The sequence below is a fragment of the Leopardus geoffroyi genome, chromosome B2, assembly GCF_018350155.1.
Source record: "Leopardus geoffroyi isolate Oge1 chromosome B2, O.geoffroyi_Oge1_pat1.0, whole genome shotgun sequence".
Classification (NCBI taxonomy): domain Eukaryota; kingdom Metazoa; phylum Chordata; class Mammalia; order Carnivora; family Felidae; genus Leopardus; species Leopardus geoffroyi.
In genome coordinates, this window is record NC_059332.1 from 101,091,471 (window position 1) to 101,109,652 (window position 18,182).

The 18,182-nt window shown below is 35.2% G+C and overlaps 1 protein-coding gene across 5 annotated transcripts; it reads right to left on the reverse strand.

Annotated features, from left to right (window-relative positions):
• Nucleotides 1-803: 803 nt before the first annotated feature.
• TUBE1 (tubulin epsilon 1) lies at nucleotides 804-18,155 on the reverse strand. 5 transcript variants are annotated; one of them, XM_045499315.1, is made up of 12 exons: nucleotides 18,026-18,155; nucleotides 17,851-17,924; nucleotides 17,149-17,201; nucleotides 14,390-14,447; nucleotides 11,496-11,611; nucleotides 9,655-9,776; nucleotides 7,288-7,475; nucleotides 6,894-7,069; nucleotides 5,919-6,059; nucleotides 3,215-3,355; nucleotides 2,204-2,378; nucleotides 804-1,688 (listed from the first exon to the last, which is right to left on the reverse strand). In XM_045499315.1, exons 1-12 carry the CDS (start codon nucleotides 18,048-18,050, stop codon nucleotides 1,530-1,532), a joined length of 1,428 nt encoding a protein of 475 aa, XP_045355271.1. In that variant the 5' UTR covers nucleotides 18,051-18,155; the 3' UTR covers nucleotides 804-1,529. The 5 variants fall into 5 exon arrangements, 4 of the variants coding, with proteins under 4 accessions (XP_045355271.1, XP_045355272.1, XP_045355274.1 ...); XM_045499316.1 differs by having other exon boundaries at nucleotides 14,396-14,447; nucleotides 18,026-18,153; XR_006717486.1 differs by having other exon boundaries at nucleotides 1,577-1,688; nucleotides 2,204-2,359; nucleotides 18,026-18,154.
• Nucleotides 18,156-18,182: the final 27 nt, after the last annotated feature.

The window sequence follows — 18,182 nt, forward strand, 5'->3', positions numbered from 1 at the left end:
AATTATATGTAAAACTTAAAAACCTTAAAAGTGAACTCTTACTTTAAAACGTATAATTATGAAATACACAGATACCTGGTTCCATCTACATATTCCATACATAATGGAAAATTATACAATTTACAAGAAAACATTTCATTCTATAAAGTAATCTGGAATACTTTGTTGAAGATGTGTAAAAAGTTTAAAACTCTTAAAACTAGCCTTTAAAACTTTGTGTACTTTGACTATGTAGCCTAGGATCCAGTCAGATGATAATCATTACATGGTGAGCAAGATTCTAGGTTAATTCTTAAAAAGGAATAAGATTAAACTGTAAATATATTTATAGCTTCCATTGCCCTATCCTGAATATGAGTTTATTAAGGTTTCTTTTGGAAGGAGAAAGTAGAACTTCGTTGGCCATTGTTAACAACTGTAGACAACTGTAATCTAAAAGTTTATATACCAAATAATGTAAAAAATTAAATTTCCAAGATAAAGATCAAAAGCAGTATCCTTACTTTGAAAAGGAAAGAAACTTAAGAATATAACACTAAAGAAAAGCACACAATGGATTATTCTGGCTTGAAAATTGTCCCTAAAAATTACTTCCTTAAATGACAAATCTATCTATGGACTTAAAATATAAATTATTTTATTTAAAGATAAATTAATGTTAAAACCTAGAGCTGGAGATTATAGTAACGAGAACACTTTCACTAGACTATTACAGCCATTTGCTGCAAAGTTCAGAAGAAGGTATCAGGCTAAGTAACATTCTGTTTGCTTATATAAATGGTGACAAGCAAAACCAATAATAATACTGTTTAAAAATATGGACATTTATTATTATAAAATCAACTGGTTTAATAAAAAGCATTATATTTAAAGATGATTTAATACAAATACATGTTAAAATAAATGTAAAAATTCTTTTCAGTGCAAACAGGTGGTTACCCAAACAAGAAACAAAACCTCCCTAATAGCTGTAATAAAACCTATCCCTGAAAAGTTAGTGGGTATTACACAGAAATATTTATATTGTGTTCTTCTATTACTCCTCGTACTCACTTTTAAAGAATCAGGAGAATTCAACCAAATAAATTATAAATTTATTTAACAGCTCTAGTTATACCAAATAATTCCAGGGCAAATTCCAGGGCTGACAAAATAAATTATAAATAAATATATGAAAATCTGTGTAAGATTTTTATTGAAGACATGATTACCATTGTATGAATGCCTGAATATGAAACTCTAAATAAAGTAAAATGTTGAACTCTGTTTTCTCAATTTCAGAAAAGGGGAACTTTCTGAAGATAAATGTTTGAAGTTAAAGGTACTAGGACTTTCAGTAATGTCACACACTGGTATCGCCCACGAATTGTAATAAAAGGAAAACCACTCTTTTTTTTAAGGCAAAAATGCTTTCTAATATGAAAAGTGCAAACTAGACTTTCTGAATCACAAAAGTTCTGAAAACAGAAAGATAAAGTGACCAAAAAATGTGAAATTCAGAATAGTAAAAGTACTTTTGGGGTTCTGTTTTACACAGCTACGCTTAGTCTAGGTAAATCTTCCACAGGCATGCTTCGTGTGGCGTCCAGTTGGTTATATTCCTCTATGAGCGCGGATAAAGATGACACGGCTTCCATGAAACAGCTTTCCTCCATCCCTTCAATTTGTAGATAGTGATGAAGATGAGCCTACAAACAAAGGATAATGATGACCATTTTCAGGAAACTTGATACAAATGTAACTATCCTAAGACATATTCTTTTTTTTTTTTATGTTTATTTTTGAGAGAGAGAGAGAGAGAGAGAGAGAGAGATAGCATAAGCAGGGAGGGGCAGAGAGAGAGGGAGACACAGAATCCAAAGCACGCTCCAGGCTCTGAGCTGTCAACACTGAGCCCAATGTGGGGCTCAAACCCATGAACTGTGAGATCATGACCTGAGCCAAAGTCGGACACTTAACTGACTAGGCCACCCAGGTGCCCCGAAACACACATATACTTTATTAAAATAATAGTTCACTCAATTTTACGAGAGAAATGAGAACTCAAATCCTATAAACTCAGGAGATTTCTCATTTAGGTAGTCTGAGTACAACGAATACAGTAGTCAGGAGTGCCCCTGATTTGTAACAGTATAACTCACAAGAATACATCTTAAATAGCCCAAATAAAAACACATAGTTACAAAAGTGTACTGATAATTACCTTTTTCTTGTAGAGCCTCATGAATCGCTCTCTGAGTTCCATGAAGGTAGGCTTCACGCACGTGTTATTTGCTAGAGCTAATAATGAATGGGAATGCCCCACGGGAGGTACTGAACACAGGCTGGTTTTCCAGCCTTCTTGATTCCAGGAGATAAACTGTAGAGAAGGTTTTAATCTGAGATACAAAAACTCAAAGGTGAGAATGAAGGTAATGAAAACATCTGCCATATATGGCAATGGGGATTACTAATGGTAATTACCATTCTAATTGCTTAATATATAAGGTAAAGTTATCTACTTTTTACTATTAACAGTATCATGGTACAGTCTGACAGTGAACTAAGGGACATTTAGTTAGGAGGACATAAAATCTGGGGAAGAAAAAGAAATGAAAATATTGTAATTTTCTTTACTTTGTAATTCAATCGAGTAGTTTTCCTAAAAAACAGACGGTCAAAAAATAGTACAACATAAACTTAGAAGCAGCGAAGTGGTGGTGGTGGTAATAAAACAACAATAGTTAAATTTTCTGAACATTTTCAGAAAATAAGACCTCTTAGAGCACCTGGGTGACTCAGTCAGTTAAGCGTCCAACTTTGGCCGAGGTCATGATCTCACAATTTGTGAGCTGGAGCCCCGCATTGGGCTCTGCTGACAGCTCAGAGCCTGGAGCCTACTTCGCATTCTGTGTCTACCCCTCTCTCTGCCCCTCCCCTGCTTGCGTGTGCGTGCGCTCTCTCTCAAAAATAAATAAACGTTAAAAAAAATTGAAAATAAAAAAAGAAAATAAAACATCTCCTGTATCATTCACTATTCACAAATAACAATTTTGTACTATTATTCTTGTTTTACATTTGAAAAAAGTAAGGCCAAGAGGGGCTAAGTAGTTTGCTCGAGGTCACGCTTTAGTTAAGTGGCAAATGCTAGAATTGGAAGACAGGCCATCTGAACTACCATGCTATGTTGTCACAAGTGGTACACATAAATTATCAGGAAAATATAAAATCAAACCTTTCAATATTTCTGCGAAGATCTGAAACCTGTACATTTCCTCTAACCATAAGGGCACAGGCGAGGTAGAGGCTATGTTTGGGGTCAGCCCGAATTAGCTGGTGATCTTTACTAAAGGCATCTGAAAACATCTGATCCAACCTGGAACAATGAAAGAATCACTGTTTATACTAAATATTACTTCTATGTTTATACATACAAAATGCAGGGATCATCATCTACAGGTAAATACATACACAAATACATTCTAAATTTCAGCTATCATTTTCTCAAAGCAATCTTGATGAAAAATACGAAAAAAGAGGACATCTTTTATCCTTCATTTAAAGAGAGGAAGAAAAAGGTGCTAACAAGTTTATATCTAACAATTCACAGCATCCTATGCCCTTCCTTAATATAGCCCCAGTCTGGTTCTCAAATCCCACTTGCCTCAATACAAATATGATTAGGTTCCTTAGATAACTCTAGCCAAGATTCTGTATGCGGAAACTGCAGAATGTCTGGGGGGTGCTGCAAAAATCGCACTGTGCTACCTACTCATTCAGCAGTTATTTAGCGAATGCCTATTACGTGCCAGGCACTATTTAACGTGCAAGAGACCCAGCAGGGAACAACAACAAAAACTTCCTACTCTAATAGAGCTTACATTCTGTCTTGGTTATGTGACAGCAAGAACAGAAGACTCCTTTAAGGAATGGTGAGTGCTACGGGGGATTCATAAATCTTTTGCTACTGTGTTCAAAATTTTGGTGTGTTATGTGCTTCTGGGCATTTTTATGGAGTTAAGGAAACCCAGAAAAGGTTAAGAACCACCATACAGAAAACGAGCACACTTACTCGTGATTTATTTTCTGACACAAAATGTAAGAACTAGTAAGGAGCTTTTTGTAAGTTTGGGACACTTATCTTTATTTACATTAGAAATACAGGATTTCAAGAAACATGCACATACTTCTCAGATGTGCTCATTATTTTCATGTGATAAAAATGGGACTAGGCACAGAAATGACATTTATTAATAAAAGGTACAACAAAAACCATTCTCATTTGTTTAGAAACTATTAATAAGAAATTAAAGAATTTTAAAACTATGACTTTTAATAGTACAATTTTAAAACATTTTATTACTTTACTCAAGGATAAATGTGTTCATATGCTGATATGGCAGCCTATGAAATATATACAGTACAGCAGAAAAAAAGAACACAAGAGATAGAAAGAACATGTGACAAGCTCTTTAAAAGTCTAAAATCTTTAAAGTCCCTTATACATTTTCACAAACACATTTTAATTAAAAATAATGCTTTGTAACAAATTATGATTATATGAATAAACACTGTTGAAGTAGTGTTCTTTTTATCAAAATATGCCAAAAAGCAGGATTAGAAAGAAATTTAATTGGCTTTGAAACATTCAGGTTGAAGGACCAAGTCAAACATTTTCTCCTTTATAGCTGTACTTAATTAAATGTAAAAAATGTCTGGATTATCACTAATGTATAATAAATAGTTTAGTATGAATTTACATTGTATGTGTCCACATTAATGATGCACATTTTATTTAAATACATTAATTTTTAATACATTGGGCTGATAAAAACAGTGAATATTTAATGAATGATCACCATGTTCTATACACTATGCAAGCTGCTTAACTTAAGGTCATCAGTATCCTATGCAGAAAGAGTCCTATCTATTAGTTGGCACAACTGGTTGTTACCAGCTTAAATAAAAGTTAATCAATATCACTGTGACATTCCCACAGTGTAGAATTGTTATTTTGCCAAAACTTAAAACTATAAAAACTTTAATCCAGTTTTTACTTTATAATTTACATACTATCCTCCTACAGAGTGTGACAGGACCTTTACTCTCAACTGTGGATGCCAGTTGGACCTTTTCAAGCTCATTATCACTATATATGCTAACAGTTTTTTTCAACTAATTTTTTTTGTTGCCTCTTAAGTTTTATGCTTATAAATGACACACACTTACAAAACAAGGTGTTCTGGAAATTTTAGGTAACAGCTACCATAAACAATAATATTGGAAAGCCTAGTTCTATGGTGCTACACCGTGATAGCTTTAAAAGATACTCTTATTTAATATAGCCAACAAGGAAAAGAGATAGGTGCATTGATTCTCGTACTTACAGATGAGAAAAATGGAAAGAAAGTTTGTCACATGCCCAAGGTCCTGTAGCTAGTGACATAATTAGCATTTAGACTTAGTATGTCAGACTTCAAAGCCCTTAAATCCTTTTCAATAAAAACCGTATCTTCATTTAGTTAGCTTAAAAATTTAGATTTAATTCCAAATAGCTTAATATTGACTTTTTAAAGTTTATCTTGAGAGAGAGAGACAGAGAACATGAGTGGGGAGGGGCAGAGAAGGAGAGAGAGAGAATCCCAAGCAGGATCTGCATTGTCAGCACAGAGCTAGATATGGGGCTCAAACCCACGAACTGTAACCTGAGCTGAAGTCAAGAGCCCAAGGCGTAACCAACTGAATCACCCGGGTGCCCCTTAATATTGACTTTTTAAACAATGACCTGTAAATAAAGAATTCAAGTCATGAAAAAATGGTTGTCATCAATTATAAATGAAATAAAGAAGTACCCAGAGTTATTACAAACTGAAAAACAATTTTTTAAAAAAAAGTAATTCAAATTATCAAGTAACTGGAATAAAATTGCTACACTTTACCTTCGGGTAGGAATATTAACATCTGCCAGTGTATACAGAGGTGTTAGGCTTGACACAAGATAATGCAGTTGAGGAAAAGGAACTAAATTCATGCTGATTTCATTAAGATCCATATTAAGGGACCCTTCAAACCTTGCAGAGCTAAAAAATTAACATTAAAGCAAGAGAAAAAAAAATTAACTTAAAAACTTTATACTTTGAATGTAGCTTGATTTATTCAGCAGGCACTTTTAAATCCTTTTGTACATTGTTCTTCAGTTAGGAAATATATGCTCTTTTTTTTCTGTATTAGTGAAATTTAGTATCATGAACATCATGTATAAAGATCATTAAAATATAACATACAACATCTATAGCAATTCTTATTTGTGGATTATATGAGGTGTAACCAACACACTGTTATGCTGCACGTTACATACACAAAAATATCTTACTTAAAATGGACTTGAGGTGGAGTTAAACACATACAGGGCAATAATTATTTAATTACCCTATAAATTTTACTAAATTCGTTAAGAGTCTGCTTAGTGTGCTCTATAATTTGGAATATAATAAGGCCAAAGCAATCTTCTAGATCGAAGTCAAGGAGAAATTTTGGACAGCTAATGAATGAGGAGGTAAACATTAGCTGGTTTAAAAGATGGAAGACATTCTACAGCCAAACAAACAAACCAATCAACCATGCTTACTTTTATCTAACCAAGTTCTCAACTGTCTTTGTGACAATTTTTTTTCATTTGATACCCATTAATATTCTACAGAATGTATCTGAGGAAATGTTGCTTTGGAGCCGTAGAAATTACAATTCTGGTCTGTCACTCCAAGATCTCAAAATACTAGACAAAATAAAATAAAAAGAAGCTCTTATGACCTAGAACAACTAAAAAGTTCCTCTACAAAAATGCTACTGCAAGCATCATCAGAAGCAAAGTGAAGTCTGTAAACTGTCCTTAGGTATACCATCAATACGATTACCTGGTTAGGTTCAGCAGCAAATTTGCCACAATGTTGTTCATCGCATCAAAGGGCTTCTGGTGCTGCTTTTTCAAAGCCCCAGCACTTGAAGTAACCAGACTCTTTGGCTTTATAGTTGTACCCAACTTTCCAGAATTCACCATGAGGTCAATTTTGCTAATGATGTCAAATAAAGACTTTTAAAGGAAAAATATTGGGAGAGAAGCTATTAAGAGCGGACACAGATGACATTCTACCAGGAAGAAAGGAAGAGAAAGAAAAACAATTTAAACTTATTTTTCCTCTTAGGTGGGAAAGCTGAAAGGTGAAGACAATGTTTCATATGCACACACATGCATAACATAGGACTGAATGTATACATGATATATCCATAAATTACAATGTCATTTCTTACTTGGTTGTCAATGGGCAACACACAATCTGCATGCTCATTAAGTTCCTTCATTGCCAAGATGCTATTATAAGGTGAGGTTATGACATCATCCTCACCAGAAGGATAAATTGAAGTCACAAATCTGTATACTTCTGGGAATTCGTCCTCAAGCACCTTTAAGAGAAACGTGCCAAGTCCAGATCCTGTTCCTGAGGATTAAAATTGCAAAGAAAGAAAACAAAACTCAGCACAAATGATTTAGAATAAAATTGTGAGGAACCTGGAATTTTATGGTTGTTTTTTTTTTTTTTTGTAGAAACATACGTTAAAAACCAGAGCCATTATAGAGAAGACAGTTTTAATTCCATTAAAATATTTTAAAAGCCATATAAACATATACATATAGAACCCATAAACAAAATTAAAAAGGCAAACTAAGAAAAAAATCTCCAATGCATATGAAGGATTAAATTTCTTTCATAAAGAGGTCTCACAAATCAATAACCAAAAAACCATGAATAGAAAAATGGGGAAAGTATGTAAATATGTAACTCATAATAAATCAATTGGTGAATAGATATGAACGTGCTTAACCTTTCTTCTAATCAAAGCCATCCAAATTAAAACAATCCAATTTTGAATATGTTAGATTCAGGTCTTCTAATAGTGTTGGTGACAGGGTGGGGAAATAAACTTGTATAAATTGTTGGTAATAATATGGATTGGTGAAATAATGTGGCAAGGTATTTATTAACATGCATCAAAATTTAAAATGTACATATTCTTTGGTCCCACTTTCCTTTTGGGAATATTACCTACAGCTATAGAGGCACAAATGAGCAGAAATGTACGTATCAGATATTCAACTGAGGACTGTGTTTAATAACTGAACACCATAAACTTAACATCTACTAACGAGAAACAGACTTTAAAAATTATTATATTAACACAATTGAATTCCATGAGACAGAGATGATATTAAAAGACATTTGGGGGGCGCCTGGGTGGCTCAGTCGGTTGGGCTTCCGACTTCAGCTCAGGTCATGATCTTACAGTCCATGAGTTCGAGCCCCGCGTCGGACTCTGTGCTGACAGCTCAGAGCCTGGAGCCTGTTTCAGATTCTGTGTCTCCCTCTCTCTCTGCCCCTCCCCTGCTCATGCTCTGTTTCTCTCTGTCTCAAAAATAAATAAAAACATTAAAAAAAAAATTAAAAAAAAAACAAAAACATTTGGGAAAGACAAAGTGAAAAAATTACAGAGTAATAAGCATCTCATGATCTTGTTTATGTAAAAATATACACACATACGTAACAGGCATAGAAAATATCTGGAAGGACAGACATTGGCAAACTCGATTACCTGTGAGGAGACTAGGAATTAGATGTGAGAGAGGAGACCATTTTTAACCTTCACTATTATTTACTTTTGCCAGTAAATTATGAATAAAGTATAATCTGAGATTTTGAATAGATGGATTTAAAAAGGCACCATAATGAAATATAAATCAAATTGTTTCTTTTTTTTAAAACGGATCCAAACTTGTTGGTTAATTATACTAGTACGAAGAGAAATTTGTTTCTTAATTCAGTGATTATAATGGTCCTCTAAAGGCATGGTTTACGTAGCAATTATAACTTTAATTTTAAAATGCTATCATACTGCATAATAGATATGTAGAAAAAATTAATTTACATAACCTGTTGAATATAAAATCTTAATATCAGCTTGAAGAAAAATAGCATGGCAAATTTTTCTTTTAAAACTCGCTAATCCTATTTGAAATTAGCAAAATACAATATGTTTCTAGTTCATAGAACAGAGGAGAAAAGTACTTCATTTGCAAGGTACAGGCTTTCCAGGGAAAAGAAAGCAATGCAGATCATTTATTATAGGTCAAGGTAATTACCATGTAAGGAAAGATTTAAAGGAGCTGACTAAAAGGATTTCTTTTATTTATGTCTCTTATTGGACACAAGAAAGGTCTAAAGGTAGCTGAAGAATACGGACATTTTTAAGCCAGAAATGCTTAGCTCTAGTTAGGATATGAGATTGCACAAACAAACCCTTAGGAGAAAGTCAGCATTCCCAGAAAGCTCATATATACTGAAATATAGTCAGAAATTTTATAAAAGAAACTAAAGGTAGAAGAAAAAAAATTCAGATTCAGTTCTACTATCTCTTAAAAGCGCTTAAATTAAAAAAAAAATGACAATAGGAACAAAATCTGACAAAAATCTAAAATAAAAAGCAGTTATGTACATGCTCATAAACACAGTGTTAAAAGTTCTACCTTTATTAAGCATTGGTCTGAAAACATCCTTCAGTTTGCAAAATGAGTTCCGATTTACACTTTCACATTATTATAGGGAAATGAGTGAATAACTTTACCTCCTCCCATGGAATGTATTATAAAAAAACACTGTAAACAATCACAGTGCTCTGCCGACTTTCTGAGTTTCTCTAAAATCTGTTCTTGATAAAGCCTGCCAAAAACTTTGTGACCCACAGCCCTGAAAAAAAAGACATAAATCACAAAATCACCCTGGCATTTATTATTTCAAGATTTTATTATTTCTGATCCACATGAAAAGATTATAGAAAAACCTGAAAAAGTATTTTTACTGTATTAAGTACATTCTTCTGGTTTCGTATCAATAAATCATATGATGATATTTCAAAGACACTAGGTAGAAAATGTAACAAATATATATATATCTATAATCCTCAAATATCATGACAAAATAGAGCATTATCAATGGCTATTAAACTATGGTTTTCTAAATTTATCTTCTCTTTTTTTTCTTTAGGCATAATTATAAGAATTTATTTACATAGCTGTTTCTCATCTCCATTTAAAATAATTTCTGATTGCAGTAAATTTTACATATTAAAAAGCAGAACACAGTCAACTAGAATGACAATAAAAATAAAGACTTTTGACATATTGGTTTAATATGTGAGAAAACATAAGTTATGTTGTGTTATTAGATAAACTGGCACACAAAAGAACACTGATACTTCTAAGACTCTGCAAACTTTTTTGGTTAATCAGATTTGCAAGTAGCACTTTGATGCATTAAAAATGATTAAATGATTTAAAAAATGAATGAATGATTTTCCCACAACATATAGTCAGGTTGTATAACTCAAAAATTACAGAAAGATTACACAATAATTAGTGGAAAGCCAGTTAAGTAGGCATATGGATTCATTTAGTGACTGGTTCTCCCCAGATGAGTCTCTAACAATGCAAAATGTAAATTCATGCTTTAAATTTTTATTTATTTAAGTAATCTCTACACCCAACATGGGGCTCAACCTTAGGACCCATCAATCAAGAACTGCACACTCTTCTGAAAGAGCCAGCCAGGTGCCCCGTGATTACACATCACTACACATTAGGAACTTGAGGGATTGCCTGTAAATAGATAAAATAACAAATACTAGGTGTGCAAATAACAAGGAGCTACTTAATTTTTAAAAAACAGCAAAAACAGTTTCAATGGAAACTATTAAATGATCATTGTTGAAGCTTTTTACCCCATTAAGGAGATCAGACCATTAGATATTTAAGAGCTAAACAGCCTTGGGCTGAGCCTAAATGCTGGGACACCAGCCTAAATCTGACCAACTGAGAACTTGATAGAGTCAAATAACACGGGTAAGAGAAGAGTTTATAAGAATACTTAAACTTTTGTTACTATTTAGTATTATTTTTTTTTTTTAGAGTTTATTTTTGAGAGAGAGAGAGAGAGAGAGAGAGAGAGAGTGAGCGAGCATGAGTAGGTGAGAGGCAGAGAGAGAAAGGGAGACACAGAATCTGAAATAGGCTCCAGGCTCTGAGCTGTCAGCACAGAGCCTGATGTGGGGCTCGAACTCACAAACCGCGAGATCATGACCCAGGCCAAAGTCAGATGCTTAAACAGCTGAGCCACCCAGGCGCCCCTAGTACTATTTAAGAATCAATTTACAACAAGGACTTTGGTAAATCAATTATTCATGATTTTTTTCTTAAAAAAAAAATGAGAAAGAACTATGATACAAGTGGCTTTTCAGCACTGAGAAACACCATCATTTATCAAGGAAAAGATGATGGGCTGAAAAGCCTAGAGGTAGGTATAGCAGGTTAGATCTTGCTTTCATGTTAGCAGGACCTATTAGAATGAAGGAAAGATTGTTCCTTTTTTTTTCCAGAGGACATTCAATTTTTACATACAGCACATTCTCACCAATTATTCCCTGAGCCAGAAATATCAGTGATGAGCTGCTTGCTATCAAACACATCTCTCAACGGTCCCTGCAGAATTTCATTTACTACCCCTTCCTCCATGTCAATCAAGACAGCCTGAGAAAGAGAAATAAAATTTAATTAGCATATTTTTCTTTAGAGCTAGTTATTCTGTAAATTAATTTATGAACTAAAAGTTGCATTGTTCTTTTTACAGTTTAAGCTTAATCAAATCTTTATTTGAATCTTTATGTAGAATCTGTTACAAGAATGAAAAAGTAATTTCACTCTCCTCAGGAGGTGGAATACAATTAAAAGATGGATTCTACACTCTTATCCTACTCCAAAATACCATGTGGGGGGAAAAAAGGAACTGAATAATCCCCTCAACTGATTTTCTAACAATTCTTTTATTCATGTGCTTACGTGACTGTAAATGTTTTGAGAACAAGGTCTCAGAAATTTAAAAGGTGCCTAACTAGAAAAAAATTCTCAATAAATGTAGGGTACATTAATGCATATTTACTCACTAGAGCAACCATGCTGCTCTTCATGAATCACAGCCCCAAACTGTCCAATTCAAATCAGTAAACTTATTATTATGTGCGAACCAAGGCACTGGATCAACGTTAAAGATGACAATAGGGTCCCTACGCCCAAGAAAACCTAATTCATTACCACAAACATTACTGACATGGGAGATAACCTTTATTCCTCAGAGGAAAATGAAAATATAAAATATAAAATTAACTATGGAAAGAAAAATAGAAAAGACTGGAGGAAAATACAGCAAAATGTAAGCAGGGATGGCAGAATTATATTTGTACTTCCCACATCTTCTACGCTGAGGAAGATGAGTGAAAAGGGAAATAAATAAATTAAAAAGCTAAAAAAAATATGAAATAACCTTAGGGCACACTATGAAGCTATTAGCTTTGATTCAGTGTCACAGAGAAAGTGCTTGGTTTATGGGCTTCTTCAGTGCTTGTGACCCCGTAATGTTAAGCGCTTATGACATGGCACTGTTCTAAGTACTCTGCATTTGATCCTCACCTTATGCGTAGGTACTATAGTTACCCTCACTTAACACATGAAAAAAACTGAGGCCTAGGAAAGTTAAATAACTTTAGCCCAGCTAGTAAGTGACAGAGCTAAGATTCAAACCTGCAGAATCTTCACTCTTAACCACCAAACTCTATGCTCTACTATCTCATTGAGAGGAGCCAGTCAAGTTCAGTATTTATGGAATACTAACTGTTGTGAAGTTGTAATTTATGCCCATCTAAATTCTGTGAATTAAACTGTGTAATTAACGATGCTACTATAAGCAAGCAATTTAAAAAATTATCTTACACAGTATATCAGAAATATTATATTTCTAATTGTTTAATAGTATATCACAGTAGTATATCAGAAAGACTACACAATAATTATGTACTGCAAATGCAATCTTTTGTACAGAGCAAGCAATATGCATACACTTTATGTATACTGGACTATATAGGGCTATTTACTGGTAATTTAGGGGTTTTCTAGGATATTTTACGATGATATGCAATTTTTACCTTAAATGTTGACTTTAACATCTTATCAACCACATAAGAGACACTTCACTGTCTGGGCAAACTGTAGTGTACTACAAGTTGTGTAAGATTACAAAGAGAAAAAAATTAGCTTATAATGGCAGTGTTCCAAAACAGACTTAAGATAATTTGTGGGAGATTACCTAAATTACCTTGCATTCTAACAAAGGAAGCAACATGCAAAATACAAAGTGACATTCAAGCACCTCTGGAAGTCAGTTTTGATAGAAGCGTCACAATTCCTCCCATAGCATCTAAACTGCCTTTCTTGTTATAAAAATAACTTATTACCAACTGGAAAAAGCAGTTTGTTGTAGACAATCACGGAAGAGAAGTGTTGCTGGAATGAGATTAACACTAAATATGGGCTACTGACTCGAAGCATTTTTGTTCAAGAGGTCTTACATGGTTGTGGTATTCACTATAACGTGGCTGGATCCATGCTTTGTATTGGGAATAGTAATTCTGATGCAAAGAAATCTTCCACTATCTTCAAATGAAAAATTAACCTGCATTAATATATGTTTCAGGCTTAGAGTTAAGGAAATTCCTTTTGTTATCATCTATCTAGACATAGCTCTTCCCTGAAACATTCACACACAAAAAATGCTAAATATGCAGTGTTTTTATTTAAAGCACAAAACTTTTCCCCTAACGTTTCAGGTAGACATAAATGTCTGCTTATTTATATTAAAATGTGACTTAGTACTTTAAAAAAAAAATTTTTTTTTCATGTTTCTTCATTTTTGAGAGACAGAGAGACAGAGTGTGAGCAGGGGAGGGGCAGACAAAGAGTGACACACAGGATCCAAAGAAGGCTCCAGGCTCCAAGCTGTCGGCACAGAGCCCAACACATGCGGGGCTCAAACTCACAGACCACAACAAGATTATGACCTGAGCCGAGGTCAGTTGCTCAACTGAGTGAGCCACCTAGGCGCTCCAGTAAAAACTTTTCTTAATTTGAGAAGTCAAATTAAAATTTTATTCTCATGATAGTTACCAAAGTATAATTATTTTATTTATTTTTTATTTATTTATTTTTTTCAACGTTTATTTTTATTTTTGGGGACAGAGAGAGACAGAGCATGAACGGGGGAGGGGCAGCGAGAGAGGGAGACACAGAATCGGAAACAGGCTCCAGGCTCTGAGCCATCAGCCCAGAGCCTGATGCGGGGCTTGAACTCCCGGACCGCGAGATCGTGACCTGGCTGAAGTCGGACGCTTAACCGACTGCGCCACCCAGGCGCCCCTAAAGTATAATTATTTTAAAAACACACGTGATAAAAGAATCTAAGCATATATATGATCTTACTCGTGCTTTCAAAGAACAAATTTTCCCCTTGGAAATATTGCCACCATCACCAACCACTCTGAAAGATAAAAAATGAGAAAAGGTCATAAGATCTTCCAAGGCTAATAGTGCTATTAGATAATAAAGTTAACTCCACTTATACAATAAAGCTACTTATAGGCCTAGAGGGGCAGGCACAAAAGGCAACAGCGAAATGCCATTCCTCTCCCTTCCCTATCCTCCTATTAGGCTGAAAAAGTGACGTACTTTTTTCCCTGGCTTTCTTTGTAGTTAGGGCCGGCCATGTAATGTAGTTCTGAGATAAAAAGCAGGTATGCTGGGAAGTGTTTCTGATAAAGAGGACCAGATGCTGTTGGTGCTTGGCATATAAACATGAATATAGATGCATGGAGTGAATATAGATGCATGGAGTGCACTTTACAGTTATGAAATAATAAATATGAGGACAAGAAGCCGACACCACATGAATAATGAAGTGACAGTGCCTCAGTCTTTAAGGCACTTCTCCAAGCCTAGATCATGTGATTTCCAGATTTCTTTGTATGAGGTATCTGGATACTTTTACTGCTTAAGCCACCAGTTACATATCACTGTATATCTCAGGTTGTTCCTAGAATTTCATGTTGAACAAAAGTTACTAAAATAACTACATCTATGACCAAACATAGATATGTTTATATAAGTCAATACAGTAGATAAGAAGACAGAATATATGAAAGGAAGTTGAATTGAGCACAGATGATGCTCTAGGTCGAGCTGGTAAACTATGGTCCTTGGTCCAACTCTGACCAGCTGCTTATTTTCCTACATAAAATTTTATTCAAACACAGTCTTTCCCATTTGCTTGCTTATGCACTAGTAAGCTATACCTGCATTCCCGCTACAACAGCAGAGTCAAACAAATATGACAGAACTTATGGTCTGCAAAACCTAAAATATTTACCATCTGGTCCTTTACAGAAACGGCCTGTTAACCCCTAGTATAGGTAAATTCCTAGTATGCTATTAAAAAGGTATGGTCATCTTGTCAAATAGATATGGAAGTGTATACAAATATGTGGTCTTGGTTTTGAAAGATTTGTTTGTATTAATGTGGAGGCTCCCAGGTGTTGATAGTACACAGAATACTAAGATACCAAGACTCAGCTCCCCTTTTTGGAGAAACTCGAGATTGGGGAAATAAGAATGTTTTCAGGTTTAAATTACAAAACAGAGTAGATAAGAGTACAGTTATGTAGTCAATTATTAAGAACAAACAGCTGCCAGACTGAGTCTCAACTAAGTAATGGTTGAAAAAAAATTTTTTTTTTAAATTTATTTTTGAGAGAAAGGGTGCCAGCAGGGGAGAGGCAGAGAGAGAGAGGGACAGAGGATCCGAAGCCTGCTCTGCGCCGACAGGCTGACAGCAGTGAGCTCGATGCAGAGCTCGAACTCATGAACCGTGAGATCACAACCTGAGCCAAAGTCAGATGCTCAACCGAGCCACCCAGGCACCCCTCAACTAAGTAATACTTAGTGAAAGGATTGGCCATCTCGAGTAGAGGGGATGAGAGTGGAAATTTAGTTAGAAGCATGTAAAAGGAAGTATTACAAAGGCAAATTTTAGTCTCTTAACAGTATTTAGGGGGAAAGGATGCTCTAGAATCTAGTTTTAGGTTCCAGGGAATCTAGATGGCAGATATTTCCACATAATAAAAATAAATGACACCAGCCATTAAGGTACTACACCTAACTTCCCTTGGCCTGATTCCATGGTCACCAAACAACTTTCTACTATTTACCTTTTCAGGTAGATTTCCTACAGAAGAGAATGCACTTTTGAAAGTAAAGGAAAATCTAGTGCTCTGGAGTTACCGTCCCTACTGTCAATTACTACATTGACTTTCTGCTTTTTAATCTCCCATTCTCTTTGAGTTTGGTTTACCGACCTGTGCTGGAGAGCAATGGACTTATTCTCAAGATGTCAACAAGTTTTCTAAGTTTACAAGCTTGAGGGTCAGACTCTGGAATTCACCAGGGAAGTGGGGATTCATTAGCTTTCTCTAGGAGATAACTACCTCAAATACCCAACAAACTAATTCAAACTAGAACTAGAATTTTTATTGAATTACGATAAAGATGGATATTCACTATAGACCTTTCAGTTCAAGTCCACCACAGTTTAAGTAAAACACACACACTTAACGATTAAACGTTAAACATTACGGACACACCTTGAATGTCAAAATTACTCTCTCAGATAAAAGATAGTTATATAGATTCTTTATTAAAATCAACAAAAGTAATTTGACAGTTGCTTTCCTTCCTTTTAGCACATTCTACTTATAGAGCAAATATTCTTGACTACAAATATCACAGAAATGTAAAAAAAAAAAAAAAAATACATTTTTCTTTCAAAAGTTGGCCATTCCTGAATGCATTAACAAGATACACTGAGGGAAATTTTCAGCAGTCCTTCAGTAAAACTTTATTTCAAGGTCATGTTAAAAGAAGGCCCACTAAAGGTTCTTTTGTTCCTTAACATGGTCTTAAAAGGAAACCTGCTGTCTTGCTCTGCAGAATAATATGAGAAATATTAATGATATGGGAATAATAATGGGAAAAAACGCTTTCAATACTGAGAAAAACAAACTAACAAACAACCCAGACAACTTCTTTATAGTTATCAACTATTTTATTATCCTTTGAAGAATTCTCTCCCAATCTGATGACATGAAAAGAATCATTATGCTATGTGACAGACTTTAATCCCATCTTACCTGGTATCCACATTTCTAAAGAAGCTGCTTATTGCCTCGTCATAAATTCCTTTCTAAAAAGAAAAAAAATATATTTATAGCATTTGATTAAGTTTTGCTTCTTTCCCAAATGAAATCCTTTCGATTTAATATTCTCACAATATTGTAATGGCTGGTATTTGGCTATGATAACAACAACAAAATTGCAAGTTATCAAAAAATGCTCAGACTTCTCCCTCCCTAAAAGGTAAATGCCGTAGGATCTATGGATAAAGTTTAGCTGAGGGCGCTAAAGAAAGGAGCCCCATAGGATTGCAGAACAGGTGCATCAAAAGAGGGCTTTCTCTGGATTCCTGGTGATCATTTTAAAGTTGACTAAATTCAGGAATATAATACCACACACGTTACCTATTTTACAAAGTACTTCCCCATATACTATCGCATTGCTCTTCAAAAGAATCCCGATAAAAATGAGACCCTAAGAATCAGGGAGGGAGACTTAAGACTTAAGGTATTTGGCTAGCGTTTGTTCTGGGTCTAACGCCACCAAACGCTTAAAAACCGGTTTGTGTTTTCCTGAGAAGACCCTATACAACCTCTATCAGTATCTATCAGTAAGATAAAAGGTCAAATGGACTGATTCTTATTTGCTGCTTATTCTTGCTTATTTGTTGCGCGAGCATCGGTAACAGGCGGGTAGTCTCCGGGAGGGTGGGTCGGTACCTGGTTGACCGCGGCGTGCTCCCTTAGCGCCAGATCCCAAAAGCAGCAGCCGATCTGGTTTCCGCACTGGCCGACTGCGATCAGCGAAAGGAGGGAAAGAGAGTAGCCATTACGAGGAAAAACAAGGCCGGTTGGCTGCGCGGCGACAAGGTGCCCACCCTCCCGCGCAGCTTACCCTGTACGACCACCGACTGGGTCATGCTGCTGCGCGTCCGGACTAGAGCACCCGGGAGCCAGCGGCCGCGTTCGTACTCTCCGCCCGGCTCCCAAGCTGAGCTCCCTGAGGGCCCGGGCAGCCGTAAGTCAAGCTGCTGCCGCAAGTCGCTGCTGTC

Coding starts and splice junctions, on each gene's coding strand:
- TUBE1 (XM_045499315.1), bottom strand. CDS start 18,050: ATGACCCAGTCGGTGGTCGTACAGG. Junction 17,925..18,025: donor CCAGTCGGTGGTCGTACAGG/GTAAGCTGCGCG, acceptor CGCTGATCGCAG/TCGGCCAGTGCGGAAACCAG. Junction 2,379..3,214: donor CTTCGCAGAAATATTGAAAG/GTTTGATTTTAT, acceptor TTTGTATCTCAG/ATTAAAACCTTCTCTACAGT.